Source organism: Equus caballus, chromosome 21 (assembly GCF_041296265.1).
Source record: "Equus caballus isolate H_3958 breed thoroughbred chromosome 21, TB-T2T, whole genome shotgun sequence".
Taxonomy (NCBI): Eukaryota; Metazoa; Chordata; class Mammalia; order Perissodactyla; family Equidae; genus Equus; species Equus caballus.
This window is the reverse complement of record NC_091704.1, coordinates 63,445,403-63,461,838: the sequence shown is the minus strand read 5'-3', so window position 1 is coordinate 63,461,838 and position 16,436 is coordinate 63,445,403. Positions and strand designations below refer to the sequence as shown.

Sequence of the window (16,436 nt, the reverse complement as noted above, 5' to 3'; positions counted from 1 at the left end):
CACTATAAAACTGTGAATCCAATTTTAAAGTCAGAATGCCAAAACTTCACTTTTTTTTTTAATTAATGACTAGTACACCCTTTTCTTCTATAAGCATATTTGGAATTATGTGTGAAAACTGAAAAAATATTTTGTTGATGCTGAGACACTTAAAAGAAAAACGACAACAGAAATTTTTAGAAACACACAGAGCAGATTAGGCTGAAATACTGTCTTGGATCATGGTATGGGCTATTGACAGGGACAATTCCTGTTGGCATCTTCATTCTCAGCTCTTTGGATCAGACTCAACCCAAAGGACTACTTTATTTGCTTTTCCTCTCCTCCAAGATGGGGGCCCTAGCTATGTGAAATTAACAAGGAAGGAGAACACCGTCAAGTAGACCCTCTGGTTAAACAGTTTCCGATAGGTAGAGTTTGATGCACATTAAATGTCATTCCTTTCTGGCCTCCCATTATGGGAAATTCATCAAGAGAAAAATGAAACATTACTTCCAATTCCAAGGGACAATTTCTGTACACTATACCTCAAGTAAAAAAGAAAAAAAATTGTAGGAAATTTTTTATTGAGACGACCCATATATACAACTCGTCAAAACACAACAATTAAATATTTCATCTGCATTATTGTTTACATATAAGTTTCAGATGGGTCAGATTTAGGATATACTACAGTTGTGATTTTTATACTATATATTTGCATGCATATAGTTATTGGTACACTGAGGCCTCCTGTGTAATTGTAGAGTACATTTATACCTATTTGATGGAAGTGTTTTAGGGGAGGATGTATTTTCAAATTGTAATAGAAAGAACATTGAAAAATTTAGGCAATACATACATTATTCGCAACACTCATTAACAGTACTCAAGTTCCATGCATTAATTCACTCATTCACTTGACAAACCATTAACTAGAACCTACTCTATTCCATGTACCAGTGAGGAGTTTGTTCTTGAAGGTCTCTCTGCAATATCCTCTTACATGGAGTATTTTACCTTGACATTATTTTAGAGATCTATCATTGCTGTATTTTTGTTTGTACAGAATACTATCTGGTTCACAATTAGGACATTGGTTTTTTTTGGGAACTCTGAGCCCCTGAAAATATGGTGCTCTTGGATCAGCATGTGACATTGGCCTCAATACCGAGCACAGTTCTTTCCCATCACTTCACATTGTATCTGTAGAGGGGGTAGGGTTGGCATGAGGTGACAAGGGGAACAAATTCTCCAAACTTGGAAACTTATTTAATCTTCATTCTTTGGGGATTTGGCAGTGCAAAAAATCAAGACAAAAACATGAAATGCTTACAGCTGGTTAACAAAAGACTTGACAGCCTGGACTCTCTCAGGAATCTTGACTTCACATCATGAGTAAGCAGTGTCACTGAGCAAAACCACATTTTATAAAGCAGGTCCATGATTTACGGGCAGTGCTTGTGAAGACACATTTTGACCTGCCAAGTTTCCTGGGGATCATCAGCAAGGCCCCTAACCCTGGGTCAGGAAGAATATTTGCCCAGAATGCTGGGCAGCCAGGCCAACAATGTCAGGAATGGGGAACTGGAGTCCCTGTTTTGTGGCTTCCCGGAGGAACCCTAATGACTTGGGATCAGCAGTCGGCTCTCCCATCAGCCGTATTCATCACATTTCTTTTTCTGGGATGGCCACCAGGCTGGCCAACCTAATCATTCATGGTGTCTCCTTTCTGCAGATAATCCTGGCGGTGGTACCTAAGGTCACTGCTGGGATGAATGTTCCTGGGCGAAAACAGGGTCATGAGAGGCAAAGCCGGCAAACACATTTCAAAGGAAGGTAGAGGCAACAGGGCCAGAGCCACAGAAGATCCACAACACACAAATATGGCATTGAATTTGGTGAGGGAGGAGTTGGGGCTGGTTTTTGAGGGAATGAGGTGCAGAGAGGAGTAAGTGGGGACTGGGTGATGAGAATAAAAGCAATGACTGAAGAATATTCTTCCAATGAATTAAGAAGCCTTAACTTTTAAACACTGAAAAACAGAACATGGCTTTAAGATGACGTCTTTGAAGAAATCCATTTCTAAACCAGATTGTTCTGGTAACATGATGTAGTCATACCAGCTACATGCTGCTGATTAAAATGTCTCAGAATTTGCTGAACTGTTCGAGGGTAAGATGGCACAGGGTGTTAGGCTCACACACGCATATGGACAAAGCCATTTCCTCTCCCAACCTGGAAACCAGGAGAAATCATCAACTCCAAAATGCAGTCCTATTTTGGTGTTATATGAAATGTTCCTATAATATAATGCAATTACAATGAACCTACATCCTCAAACAAATTTTGTGCCCTTGAATTTACTCCTTGGGATGAAGTGAATTTGCTTGAACGCTATGACAACTGCTCCCCCAAATTTGACAACTTCTCTTTTGAAATTGTCTTCAGAAGGAATGCCACTCTTTAAAATAATTCCCAAGGTAGAAAATCTTGGTACTGCGAGAAAGGTTTGATGTTGGAAATAGCCAAGAAAAACCATCAAGCACCTTGTCTAGCAATTCCCTTGAGGAGTGATGGTTTTGGTAAAAACTAATATGAAGCAGAGAGTAAGCAGACTGCCTCTGTGTGCAGTTCACACCCTGTCGCTGGAGTCATCACTACTGGGATGAGGAAAGGAGGGCTGGGTTTACCTGGCGGTGGCACTGCCCTAACATTGAAAGGTGGTGCCCAGAGCAAATGAAACGTAAGTAACTGAAAAACAAAGGTGCTTGGGAGGAATTCCTTCCTCAGATGAGAACATCTCAACTAAAACGACCAAAAGAGCTACTGTAACCTCGGGGATAATAACGAAGACCCTCTCTGCTTTCTCTTTGCATGAAGCTTCCAAAATTATGGAGGGGAGAGAGAGTGAGAGAGACAGAGTGAGAGTTAGTTAGAGAGAGAAATCTTGCAAACCACATTGTCCTTGTCACTGTAGCCAGTAGGAGGTGACAGTGGACACATTCTCCCAGGACCTGTAAGCCACTAGTACAAACAGGGTGGTGCCGATTTTGGCATCCTGAGTACTGTTTTTTCCTTCCCTCTGACCTCCCTTTATAAAAGTATGATTAGGGTCATTATCAATAAATGTTTTGAAAAGTATTTCATATGGCTATGAAAAGAGTCTACCAAAGGAAAGAAAATAAAGAAGAAGAAAAAAAAAAACAATGACATAAGTGTCTTATTGAAATCTACCTTGAAGAATATATAAGGAGGGATTTCTTGATGGCAACTCTTTCTAAAAAACTGCATGAGCCTTGGCAAAAATATACTGCACAAAACTTTTATTTCAGCAAGAGGCTCATTTAGTATAACTTTAATAACCCAAATATTTGCTCAGAAGGTGAAATATTATGGTAAAACACATATGCACCCTCCCTGCAATGAGAAACATTTCAGTTATTGAAGCCAGATTAAATATATTTACACTGGAAAGAGGTAACAGAAGGAGACAATTTTAAAGCAGAGCAATGAGCAGGGATTTCCAATAGGTAGTCATCTGAAAACTACCTTAAAAACAAATAAACTGCCAGTTCCCACAAATATGCCAAGGAAAACATAATACAAAATGACATGATTTCCCTTCTAAACGTTGCATAAAGTATATATTCTACACTAAACAATCTCTGTAATTTTGTGTTTTCTAAGTTTGTTAGTGACTTTTCTTTTTACCTAATAACTACTACTTTCACAATTAAGCAAACTGGAGTGATGTCACCCTAGCTGTCTGTATAACCCTCCCCATTCAACGATCAATAACCAGGTATTTAGGGGCCGGCCCCATGGCCAAGTGGTTGGATTTGCACTCTCCGCTTCAGTGGCCTGGGGTTCACCGGTTTGGATCCTGGGCACAGACCTGGCACCACTCATCAAGTCACACTGAGGCGGCATCCCACATGCCACAACTAGAAGGACCTGCAACTAAAATATACAACTATGTACTGGGGAGCTTGGGGAGGAGAAGAAGAAGAAAAAAAAGAAAAAGATTGGCAACAGATGTTAGCTCAGGTGCCAATCTTAAAAGAAAAATAAATAAACAGCTGTTTAATGGGGATTTGCTCCTCCTTTGCACCAAGTTGGTCTCTGTGGCCCTCCTGCCACCATCCATGGAGTCCTCCACGTCTCTGACCTTCACATCTACCTGACATGAGCGTGCACCAATAGGCAATGTTCCAAACTCAACGAACACATACGTCTCTGGCAGAAGTGCCCAGAAGGTATATTTATAATTATCATATAATGTAAATGAGGGCTTTCAAGACATAAAAGTCAATGCAACATTAAATATATAGCCCAGATCCAAAAGAAACGACAATTTTGCTTCTCAAAAAGCTTACTGCGGGCCAGCCTTGTGGCACAGTGGTTAAGTTCATGCACTCAGGCCAGCGGCAGGGGTTCACAGGTTCAGATCCTGAGCATGGACCTACACCACTCATCAGCCATGCTGTGGCAGCAGCCCACATATAAAATAGAGGAAGACTGGCACAGATGTCAGCTAGGGTGAATCTTCCTTAATTAAAAAAAAAAAAAAAAGAGGAAGATTACACAGATGTTAGCTCAGGGCTTATTGCTTTTTTAGAGTACCTGCTATTGTTCAGTTTTATTTTACAGAACCATAGCACCATTCTTAATTTCCTGCAGCAAGCAGGCATCTCTCTGGGATTATGAATGTGCAGACACCTACCTCAGTTCTGCTGGAGAACATGAGAGTGGTCTTAAAACCTTTACGTCCCTGCATGCTTTCCCAGTGCCCTTTAGACAGATGCATACTTTCATGTTTCTTGCATATTTTCTTTCTTTGATGGGCGAAATGCCTGGTGAGGCTACTTTATGTTTGGACATGGAGAGAAACCAACATTTTTCGAGTGACTCATCTGTGCCAGAAGTTGTATATTCAGCATTTCATATAATCCATAGGAAATTTTATGTGAGTGGAAGCAGGCAAAACTTGGAGGAGAATCAACTTCTTTATCCTCTCACTACGCACAGCTTTTCCAGTATGCTTATAAAGCATAAGGCTGGGGTTTGAGGAACCCGGTGAACATTTGGTGAACCCTGGGCCAGTGACTAGGGATATGGAGCTTAATTTTGTATGGTTTCCACTCTTGAGGCAAGGCGATCTGATGGGAAGAAACAGACATCCCTGCACTTAACTATAGGGTATTATTTGTGAAATGACAGAATGATGATTTCAGCACATAAGAAAGGCTAGGTTGTTCTTTGCTCAAAATTCTCTACTGGCTCCTCACTTCACTCCGAGTAAAAACAAGATCCTCACTCTGATTGATCTGGTCTTGAATCCCTTCAAAAACCCCACACCCCACTCTAGCCACCTTGGCCTCCTTGTTCTTCCGTCAACATGCCATGCCACCTCCTCCAGGAGCCATTGCATTTGCTGTCCCCTAAACAGCTTCTTCCCTCTTCTCCTTCATGTCTTTGCCTGTCACCTTCTCCGCAAGGCCCCACAGGCCACACCCCATCCTGCACTTGGGATCCCACTTGTCCTAGTCTGCTTTCATTTCCTCCTCACAGAAATCATCACCTTCTAACAAATGATGCGATTTACTTATTCACTGGGTTGATACTCTGACTCCCTGTCACTGATTCTAGAATAGTTCCTTGAGGACAGGGATAGTGTCTACTGTCTTTACTTCTCCATCCAAGCAGATAGAACAGCTCATGGCATACAGTGGGCATACAATAAACCTCCCGAATGCACTAAAGAATGACCCAGAGATCTACACATGGAACTGGAAGAGCAGCTCTATTTTGATTGGGGTACCTCACAAGAGCCACACAAGGTTGACCTGGAGGAGGAAAGGAAGGATGGAGTGGGAACCTACACAGCCTGTTCAGAGGGCGGGGCAGGGAGTCTGCAGGGCAGCTGAGCAGACTGCTGGGGGCGGGAGAAAAAATAGCTATAAATCAGCTTCTGTCACTTCCCAGAAAGGCCTTGGGGTCTGATGGGGAGGATCTTACACTCTCTCTCCTCCAGCCCAGCCCCATGAATTCATCCTAGAGTCTAAGGAGAATGACTTCCAAGGATTTTAGTTAGGGTAATGCCAGAGAACTAATATTTTATGGCGGTTTTTGTGACTCATAGTTTTCCTCTCTAGCTGATACCATAGGGCAATGCGGGTTACACCTGTATCACTGGGGCCTGACACAGGGTCTGGTGGTGCTCACTCAACAAACACTGATTATCTTGAATAAGCTAAAGTTTCTTAAAAATTGGAATTAGAATTTTTGAACATTTAGGAGACTCCTTTGAAATGGCATTCTGATATGATTTATGAGCCAGACAGAGAATCCTTTGCTTTACTTTAGGATTATACATTTTCTTTTAGGAAAAAAAATGAAAGGTGTTTCTGGTGATTGATTATTGACCTTATCAACTTGGTCTGGCATCTATTAGCTATAGTTTGAACTTTACTAGCCCTTTTGGCACTTTATGGCTACAGGATATTCTAAAAATTAATCTAGCTTTAGAGGAATGAGCTCTACCACCATTCAGAATATTGGAAAGAATGTGCCACAGGGCTCTACAAAACCACTGGAATAGAGGGATTCCCAAGAAAATCTGAACAAGGGAGATGTTATGGGAATGGGGTACGGCCTCCCCACTTTCAAAGTTATAATGTTACATGCAAAGTAAAAATACTGGTCACTTGTTTAACATTTCTCTGATGTTATTTTGAAGTCACAGGTCCTATAGGGTGTTCAATGAAACATTCCTTCCATCCCATAGCACACTAAAGCTAAAAGTAAATCACGGCACCTATATCGCCACTTAGCTGAAATAAAGAGGATTACATATTCACCAATAGCCTCAATCCTGTTAATCAAGTGGATTAGAACAACTCCCTGGTTTGAATATTCAGACTTCTTCATCCACTTGTCTGTCATGTAAATGAATATCCAGTAAACTTTGCCTCAACTTAAATTATCACCCTGAACACACACATTTGTAGATGCTTTCAAACTATAACTGATGACTTCTAATACAAAGCATCCATAGCTTCACCACTGAGTTACACTTTCTGGTTAAACTTTAAAGCAGACTTTTCACATGAGGCCTAATCTCATCATTTTGAGCTTCTCCTATTTTACTCCCATGGCAATTAGCCGATGACAGAATTAACTCCAACAAGTGGAACTGCAACAACATGGAAGCAGATAAATCAGCATAATGCTTGTCCACATTTATATACTTCTTCATAATTTCAAGATGTAGATGCATTTAATTGAAATGGTCAATATATAAAAGGAAACCTATGAGATGGTCAATATATAAAAGGAAACCTATGAGATTCCAAGAGGAATGATTAGATTTCAATTCAGTCAAGATCCTGTTTCCATTCCCGAGGCTGCTACCTTAAAATGGAGCCTGACAACTTCCCTAAATGTGACGAGCTTGACTTTTCTCATCTTTAAAATGTAGATGTTAATACAGCTCTGATGTGGGGATTAAATAAGAGAATGAATGGAAAAGAGATTACTTCTGGGTGCTTAGCAAATGGTGGCTATTAATTTTATAAGTAAGAAAGCTTTAATTTAACAGCTAGTCATTACATAGCTATGTGTGAACTGGGCTTACAAAATGTTAACAGGTAAGTTGACCAGTTCACTGATTTTTCATTTTATATCGATATTTCCATTTTCCATAATGCTCAGCTAAGGGAATAAAGTTTTTTTTTTAGTTGATTCAATCTTTTCAACTAGAATTACAGGAGACATATATTTCCGAGAAAAAGCCAAAGCATGAGTAATACGTGAGTTCAAGATAAAAATAAAAGAAGGTAGAAATTTATTATTTTACTAGCTACATGTCTTAAAAGTTCTAGGGAATTGGTAAAAGCTAAATTCAGATGTCATAGGTTAATTTATGTAAAAAATATTCCTTACTTCTGAATGTGGCCTCTTGGATTTAGGAGTCTGGCCAGATGTAAGGGTACAAGAAAGGCTGTAATCCACATGTTTGCTTGAGTGTATTCCAAGACGATCAGTGTATCATGGTCAATGCTAAAACACTTACATCTTTCTTGGAAAGAATTCAGATTAGTAGCCACTACTTTTTACCAAGAGCTAACTCTAATTGCAGCTAATAAATTTGTGCAGTGAAACTATCACAGCAAGTACACACCTTAAAGAAACATTTGAGGGCACATTTCAAAGTCAAACTTGACAAAGTGTAACTCTTCCTAAACTAATGACAATTATCCTCCAAATAGTTCTGTATACTTGATTATGCATTTATACTATGTTCCCTTCTACAACTAACCCCACGGAATAAGTTCATGGTTTTTTTAGGAGAAAAAAGTTGTCCCAGGTGCACGCACAAACTCAGAATGTATGTCATATTTATATCGCATATAGACTCAGAAATAGTAACTAGACACACATTCGCATATTCACACAGATAAAATATATACAATATAGATACAGCATGAGCAACTCACAGATATTTCTAAAGAAAACATGTTTACAATTCGGTGTTACTCTATTCTATTATTCATCCCCTTCACTCACAGCACGGAAGGCATCTTTTATAATTTGTGGGACATGCCTAAGAAAGGCAGGAAGGTGCACCACGGCCACCTCACAGCCCTGCTCCCTGTCTGTTCCCTCGGAGCCCACGCACCAACATGGCAGAGGGCCCCCTTCCCACACGTACCTGGCTGAAGCTCTGGCCCGCACCTCGGGCTTGTGTGCTGCGGGCAGGGAGCTGCGATGGGGCTGTTTCACCCAGGGCCAGGGTCTGGTTGCTATGGTAGCTGGCCGGATACTGGAAGGACCCTTCAGATTTGGAATTGAGCTGAAGTGCACTCTGGGAGAGCAGGCTGGGTCCTGCATTGAAAGTCATTTAGAGCAGTAAGTGACAGCCTCAGTGAAGCAGAAATGACATGTATTATTTATTGAGAGTAGCCTAGAATTATCACACGCACATGATTCCAGCCATCTATGCTTTGAATTCTGAGAACTAAAATGACCATATAATTCGACTCCAATGCTTAAATGAGATTTTTTTTTTTTTGGCAGTTTAAAAGTTCTTGAAAGAGTAGATTTTCTCAAACGATCTCCTCTTGGCCTACATAGAGACAGTTCTTACGAGACAAATTAGTTAATCAAGCAGTTATTTTCGGATCAGACAATATCAGAAACATTTGAAATAATTTAAAAGTCTACCTTTTGGTACATGTTAATTGTGGTAATATAATTATATCTTCTACTTAATTATCAGGATGCTAAAACACTCCAAACCTTCAATCAGTGACAAATTCTTCCGTACAAATAGTGATGTAATACCTCAATGTCTGAAGGGTAGACAGTGTTTAAAATATTAATAGCTCTTCATACAACGTAGAATTCACCCTGATCTCGCGTGAGCTCTGATGGTTAGTTACTTTGCCAGCACAGCAATGCACGGTAGCAGAACAAAGAGAGGATACAGTGTTAAAATCGGTGCCACGAATGTAGCTGATATTATGAGTGATGGAGAAAGGAGAATCAGTTCCTGCCCTTATTATTTAATTATATTTTGTATAAGAAACTGTGTTTTACTTTCTTACATTCTATGTAGTTGGGATCTTTGTAAGAAGGTTATTATATACCCATAGACTATGGTATAATCAGTATCCCATCCTCCATCTCCCTCTTTGGCTGTTTTCGACAATAGTATCATTTCTAATAAGTGTGAGCAAATTTCAAATTCCTTATTTATTTCTTTTTAAGACTAGAACGTGGCTTTATATTTCAAATGCCATCACAGACTTGACATGACATGGACCATTTTTTGCATTAAAATGTGTCCTTCCTTAAAAAGCATTGGTTCACACAACTTTTGCCATTTAAGACCTGCCCCTTCCCTCTAATTCCCTGATGGAACTTTTAAACAGTGCAAAAATACTTTTTCATCGCTGGATAGTGAATAATAAGCCAATTAATTAATATAGGTAAGACTTGGTATTTTGGAATTCGTGCAGTTTCTGGAAAAAAAAAGTCAAGCAAGGCAATAAAAACATTTCCATCCAGCCATGATTTCATCATGAAGGGCATAACAAAAGTACAATTGTAATCCATTTTCTTTTGCAATTTAGAAAATAGAGTCCCAAGAAAACAGTATATACCAGATGGTGAAGTTTGTGACAGCCTGCAAAAAATCATTTAATCCATACTGATGGTATTCTAGGTCTAATCACCAGAAATACGATGTCTCCATGGGGAGTACATTCAGAGTTCCATTATGGATGCCAGGAGTATACTGTCCCTGTTGCTGCTGTGGAAACTGCCAGGCACAGAGACAGAGTCGAGGGGTGGCCTCTGAGGCCCAGGCGATGGGCAGGCAGAGACACGGGAGAGCCTCTGGAAGTGAAGGGGGACCTCTTTGGGGGCAGAGGCAGATGGGGACTAACTGCAAGGAGGAGGAGAAAGAGGTAGGTACTGGGACGGGAGTGGCAAATTGTGGCCAAGGGCTTTCCCCTTGGTCCCTACCCTACTGAAGGTCACAGCTCCTTGGAGCAGAGTGAGCTATGGTGGAAAAGCAAAGGCCCTTAAGGTTAGTGGTCACCATTCTACCTGACAATGGGTGGCTTCCCACTGAGACTTCCTTTGGTTATTTCTTTCAGGACAGTCTACCGTGACATAACGGCTTGCACTGGCCAAGTCCCCTCCCTCAGGATAAAGCATTTCCAGGGCAGTAAAAGTTGAAACAGATACAATGATGCACAGACTTTGGAAATGTCAATAAAACAAAATAAGATAAAATCTTTAATTTCATGTAAATAGTTTAACATAATCTATGACGCAAAAGAGTTGCAAGTTGCGTGTCCTGGTTATTTGCCTTTTAAAGAGATTGTGTGACATTGCTCTGATGAACTTTCTTGCATATGTAGTTAGCAAGTCAAACAAGTTTGTAAATTCTGAATAGATTCATAAAATTATCTCCAGAAACCTATAAATTACTCTTCATGCAGAATCTTAAGGTGACAATTTAAAGTCCCCTTTCAAAGGAATTTCAATTAAAAATATGATTTATGTGCTCCTGAAATATACATCACGAAATAATCAAATCTGCTCATCTTTTATAGAATCAGTCATGTATTTGATCATTATTCAATAAAAACAAACCAAGGTTCTCTATCTCATTTCTTTGTTCACACATCTCAAGCATGAAACCTAGATGTACTTTGACAAAAGTAATTGTAACAATGAGCAATATATCATAATATTACAACAGTGACATATCACCTGGCAAAGACAAAACGGGACAATAGCCAAAACACTGCATGCATTTTAGAATGATTTTTCCGTTGCTCACTAAGTTTCAAATGAATGGCATTTATTCATTCCAATTTTAGAAAATGCAGATATATGAGAATATAAAAAAGGTTAAAATTATAGGACAAGCCTTAATTACTTTACAATGGAAGCAAAATTTACATGTAACTAACTCTTGATCAGCTTTATTAACATCACTGTGCATTGAGGTAGAAAATACAAATTTTCCAGAGATTTCAAAAGCATTTATAGTCTTAGGGCTTTAAATTATTCTTTTTTTTCTCTAAAACTTTTGACTTTGCATCAAGTCTTGCTTGGGCTAGAGGTAGAATTAGGCTGTAGTCCTAAGGACATGAAATATATCTGCTGGGGGATGGCGACAATGTGAAAGGATTTCTTGGGGTGATAAGGGAGAGAGGAAGAGATGGCCTTAAAATGCCACTTAGGGAAATGGAATGTTGCCATTAGTGCAATTAATTGCTCCAAGACACTTGAACTATGAGCAACAGTGGATCATAATGTCCTATTAGGTCATAGAAAGCAGAAGCCACTCTGGTATGTATGCTCCTAGGACACTGGCCTAAGGGATCACAATGACTTACTTGACCATTCCGAACCTTCTCCATTTGGGGTCAGTCCTCAAAGCTGAGTCCAGGGGTCTGGTCAAACTGACTCAGCCCTGGGGCCCAGGAAGAGGAGGTGAAACCGTTTTCTGAGAAACTGATAAAACTCACGAAAGTATGTGTCCTTGATTTGATCAAGACACACTAGTCCCAACTGGACAGAGGAGAGAAATTCCAAGGAAACTACAGAGTTGAAGGACACGGAACCTGCCATTGATCCTAGGAAGACACCTGGAGCAAAGCAGCTTGAGTGTAATACCAGTATCTCAGTATGTTTTCAAATATGTGAACTGACAGGAGACTACCTAGCAATCTGTGAAAAAAAATTGTCCTTGTATCTTTTTCATTATGCTTAGACATGTAAACAGAGGCGTGGAGAGGGTAAGAGGTATTATACACTTGGTAAAATGAAAACAAGACTCAGATTCTTTTCTTCTGTCTCCAAGGCCAGGAGTTGTTGCTGCTCAACACCAAAGCACTATTTAAGTCATACATACATATCGACATTTTAAGGATGAAAAATCGTTCCCTAAATAGAAGTTGATTTGTTTGCAGGAGAAATCTTCATGCCTCAGATTGGGGTACTTCCCCAAAGAACCTCTCCTTAGAGATTCCAGGTATTGGCCAGGGGAAGGTTGCTGTCCACCATCAGTGGGACAGAGATCAACCTCTGCAGATGGAAAGGTTGAAATGTTAATTTCCTGCATAAAAATTCAGAGTCACTTAGAGGTCCTATTAACACACATACTGCAATAGTTTGTCAGTTTCTTCTTAAATGAACTAGACATTTTAGAGTTTTCATGATCACGTGTACTCATTCTGTTCGCACAGGTTTAAAAAGACTTCATGTGGAATGGCTAACTCTTGCCTGCTTTAGCTAAATATCAGTCCTAGGAAACAGTAATCCTTAATTAAACTATATACTTTGCAATAACACAGAAAAGGCCAGAGGTCTACAACATGGCATTTCTAAATAGTTATTTAGGTCCCAGTCATGCCAATGGAGTGGGTGGGCATGTGTTGGGGAAAAAATGCAGGACTAGAACTCAGCAGACATGGGCTCTAGTCCACCGTCACATTCATGAGAGCATGGACGAGGAGGATGACAGTAATACCAGCTAACCTTTACCGAGTGCTAAGTTCCAGGGCACTAACTGTCCTGAGCAGTTTACATCTACCAGTCCACTGAATCTTAACAAGATCTCAGGGAGGAAGGTACCCTCCTCCTTGTTTATGTTGACAGAACTGCAGGTTGTACTGAGACCACACAGTTGGTAGTGGTGGACCTGCATCAACAAGGCAGGCTAGCTGGAGAGTGTGTGTTCATCACTACACTTCCTCATTCTGTCTTTACAAGTTTCAATCTCTGCAAATTTGAGCACCTAATGAGATAATGGGTGTCAAAGTGCTTGGAAAAATATAAACTGCTATACCAATGTCAGTTACTAGTAGTATTATATAATTATCCAGTTACACAACCACATGGTCTGATACTAATAAAACCTTGACTGGGATCTGTTTGTCCCGAAATCTTCTTACAGTACTGTCCCATGTATCACTTAAGTTTTCTCTCAACATCGCATAAGCTTTCATTTTACAAATGAGACATTCAAGGCACAGATCATTAAAATGGCCTGCTTGAAATGAGAAACAAAATCAAACAAAACCCAGTGTCAGGACCAAGAGATGAGAAAGAAAAAGTTCTCTCAGCCTGAACTTCCTTTCTCTGTCAACCTCAAAACTCATTCTTAAAGTGCTGTTTAAACGTCACCTCCTTCATGCAGCCTGCCCTGATGCCCGATTGTCCAGGGGAAATTAACCCTACCCCCACCATGCTACCTTAACACTCTGAACAGACCAGACTCTGAGGAATCTGACTTGTTTAGCAGAGGGATTTGTACAGTATCACTCAGCAACAGGTCCTCTAGAAGGAGCATAATAGGATGAAAGCAGACGTTCGGCACATTCCTGTGAAGGCAGCAGGGCTGCGTGTTTATGAGAGAAAGAGGCACATTGAAGAGACTTTTTAAAAGAAAAGTTCACTGGACTTAGTGACTAAGTGGACAGGAATTGAAGGCGAGCGAAACAAGTCTGGACCCTCCTCAGCTGGTCACAGGAAGGATCATACCTCCAACCCTGCAGTGGTGCATGGGAGTTTCCCGATGTGCAGAGTAAGTCCTTCCCAGAAAACCCAGCAGACAGTACAGCACCATCCTAAACAGGTGCACACCTTCCGTTTCTATAGGTTTTAAGGTGATTTACTGGGAGTTGCTAATTCTGGTCTGCTTAGTTGAACATCTGCCCTAGAACACAACAAATATTAACTAAGTGAGTGTGGAAAAGCAGAAACTCCCACCACGTGGCATTCCCCAGGGAAGGACTGGATTGGCAGGAGACGTGTGTGTTGGGGAATGGATATTTCAGGGAAGAACAGGCTTGATTTTTAAACTACACAGTTGAAGGAGATGGTGGGAATTGATGTAGTTAGAAAGGGATTCTGGGATTGATCTTAATACTGACTCTAACAGAACCTGACAAACTGAAACTTTCTAGGTCTTAAATAATTTCCAAGATCAAATTTTGATTATATATAAATGAAATTTTGCGACAGAGATGTAGCTATCAAAGTCATCAGGAGTGGAAGCTGAAGCAGCAAAAACAAGACAAGATATGGGCCAGCCTGGTGCTGTAGAGGCTAAGTTTGTGCCCTCTGCTTTGGTGGCCCAGGGGTCACAGGTTGGGATCCCTCATGCAGACCTACACGCCACTCATTAAGCCATGCTGTGGCAGCATCCCACATACAAAACAGAGGAAGATTAGTACAGATGTTAGCTCAGGGACAACATTCCTTGAGCAAAAAGAGAAAGATTGGAAACAGATGTTAGCTCAGGGCCAATGTTCCTTACCAAAAAAATAACAAAAAACAAAAAAACAAGACAAGGTCTCTAATTAAGTTATCAATTTAATTCTAAAGGATTACTTTACCATGAAAAGAAAAGTGTTCTTAACAAGAATGTCCTAAAATAAACAGCTACTAACATCAGGCAATGTCTCAACCAGGTGCTCAATGAATGTTTTGTTTGGCTGTTAATTCAGGATAATCAAAGGAATAATAAACACACAAATTGAGATAGCAAGTTCAGGACTGGGCACCTGATAGTGCAGCTCTTTTAGATTTATGTTTGTCAGGAAGTTTAGAAACGTTCTTTTACACTTAGGTTAAACTGATTCTTTCAAAATGATATAAAAACTTATCTTTACGCAGACCATGCAAAGCAATGCCACCAAGATTCATACCCATCCATAACTGACAGGCCATCTGCATTCCTGTCCACCCCCTTGCTATCTAATCTTTGCGGAAGGTTAAGAATGATTTCAAGGTTAAGTATTGTTTTACTTTAAATGAGAGTAAATTCTTAGAGCAATATCAGATAAAGAGAAGAGGGAAATCTTTTTGTAGAAAATATTAAGTAAGAATTAATGAAATAGGTGGTGGAAATTATATATATACAAAAGGGCTATTATAAATTACAAAATCAATGAGAAAAATTGTCAATTATTTGTAAGATTATCAAATTGATTTAAATCAAGCTCAAAACATTTTAGTCACATTAACTACAAGTCAACTTTATAGAGTAAAAATATTGACTTTTGCTTAAATTGCGCTACTAATCAGTTTCATTTATTGCAGTAGTTCTTTATGGATTCTGGATGAACTTGTCAATTTACAGGTCAATTTACTTGGAATAAGAGGTAGCTAGAGGTGCTAAACTGGTTGTTTTCTTCTACTCTTCATTAGTAACTTAAAAAGCTCATATGTACAAGTTTCACTGAGGAGTTTCCCCGAAAACAGTGGCTCAGCACATCTACCATTCCTAAAATTAACTAAGGGAAGAAGCTCTAGGGGCTTATTATGCAAGGAAGCTTAGGGTGATTTGGTTGTTCTAGAGGCAGGTGTGTTTTTAAACCTCATTTCTAAATCTCTATCTCCAGAATACCGATTTCATCTGGTCAGCTGCTTTCCCTGTGTAATGCTTTATGTGAAAATTTAAACTGTAATGGTCCCAGGAATAGAGGAGTATTCATTTAGTTTTTGAACTTGTCTAGATTCAACCAACGTTATTCGCTTAATTAGTATGCTTTTTCAAGTTTGACTATTTTATATGGATAAATTGAAGATTGGTAAAGTGCACTATGCAATAACTCACTTAGTTTCTTTACATCTGTATACAATGGAAGGAAATGAGCACAATGATAATAGTCACAAAAAAACAAACTTCAAATGTATAACTTTAAAATGCACAGCTTGCGAATTTTATTATGCACAGGACTTTACATGATGTTATAATAATAGAATGGTATTTTTTATAGCTCACTCCAATTTCCAACTATTTCCTTGTCAAGTTTTATCTTCAGATTATTTACCATTTAAAAAAAATAATGTAGCATAAAGGGAAGAAAAGCATTATGTATATTTCTTTATAAATTAATAGTCTAAAGATAACAGATTCATAT

At 39.5% G+C, this 16,436-nt stretch overlaps 1 protein-coding gene across 8 annotated transcripts in view; it reads right to left on the bottom strand.

Moving 5' to 3' along the window:
• CTNND2 (catenin delta 2) overlaps nt 1-16,436 on the bottom strand; it is an 888,536-nt gene that overhangs the window by 386,733 nt on the left and 485,367 nt on the right. For all 8 annotated transcript variants that reach the window (XM_023625841.2, XM_070246034.1, XM_023625845.2 and 5 more), the window contains one exon: nt 8,696-8,868. In XM_023625841.2, the coding sequence (XP_023481609.1) occupies nt 8,696-8,868 (173 nt within the window). The remainder of the gene's footprint in view (nt 1-8,695; nt 8,869-16,436) is intronic.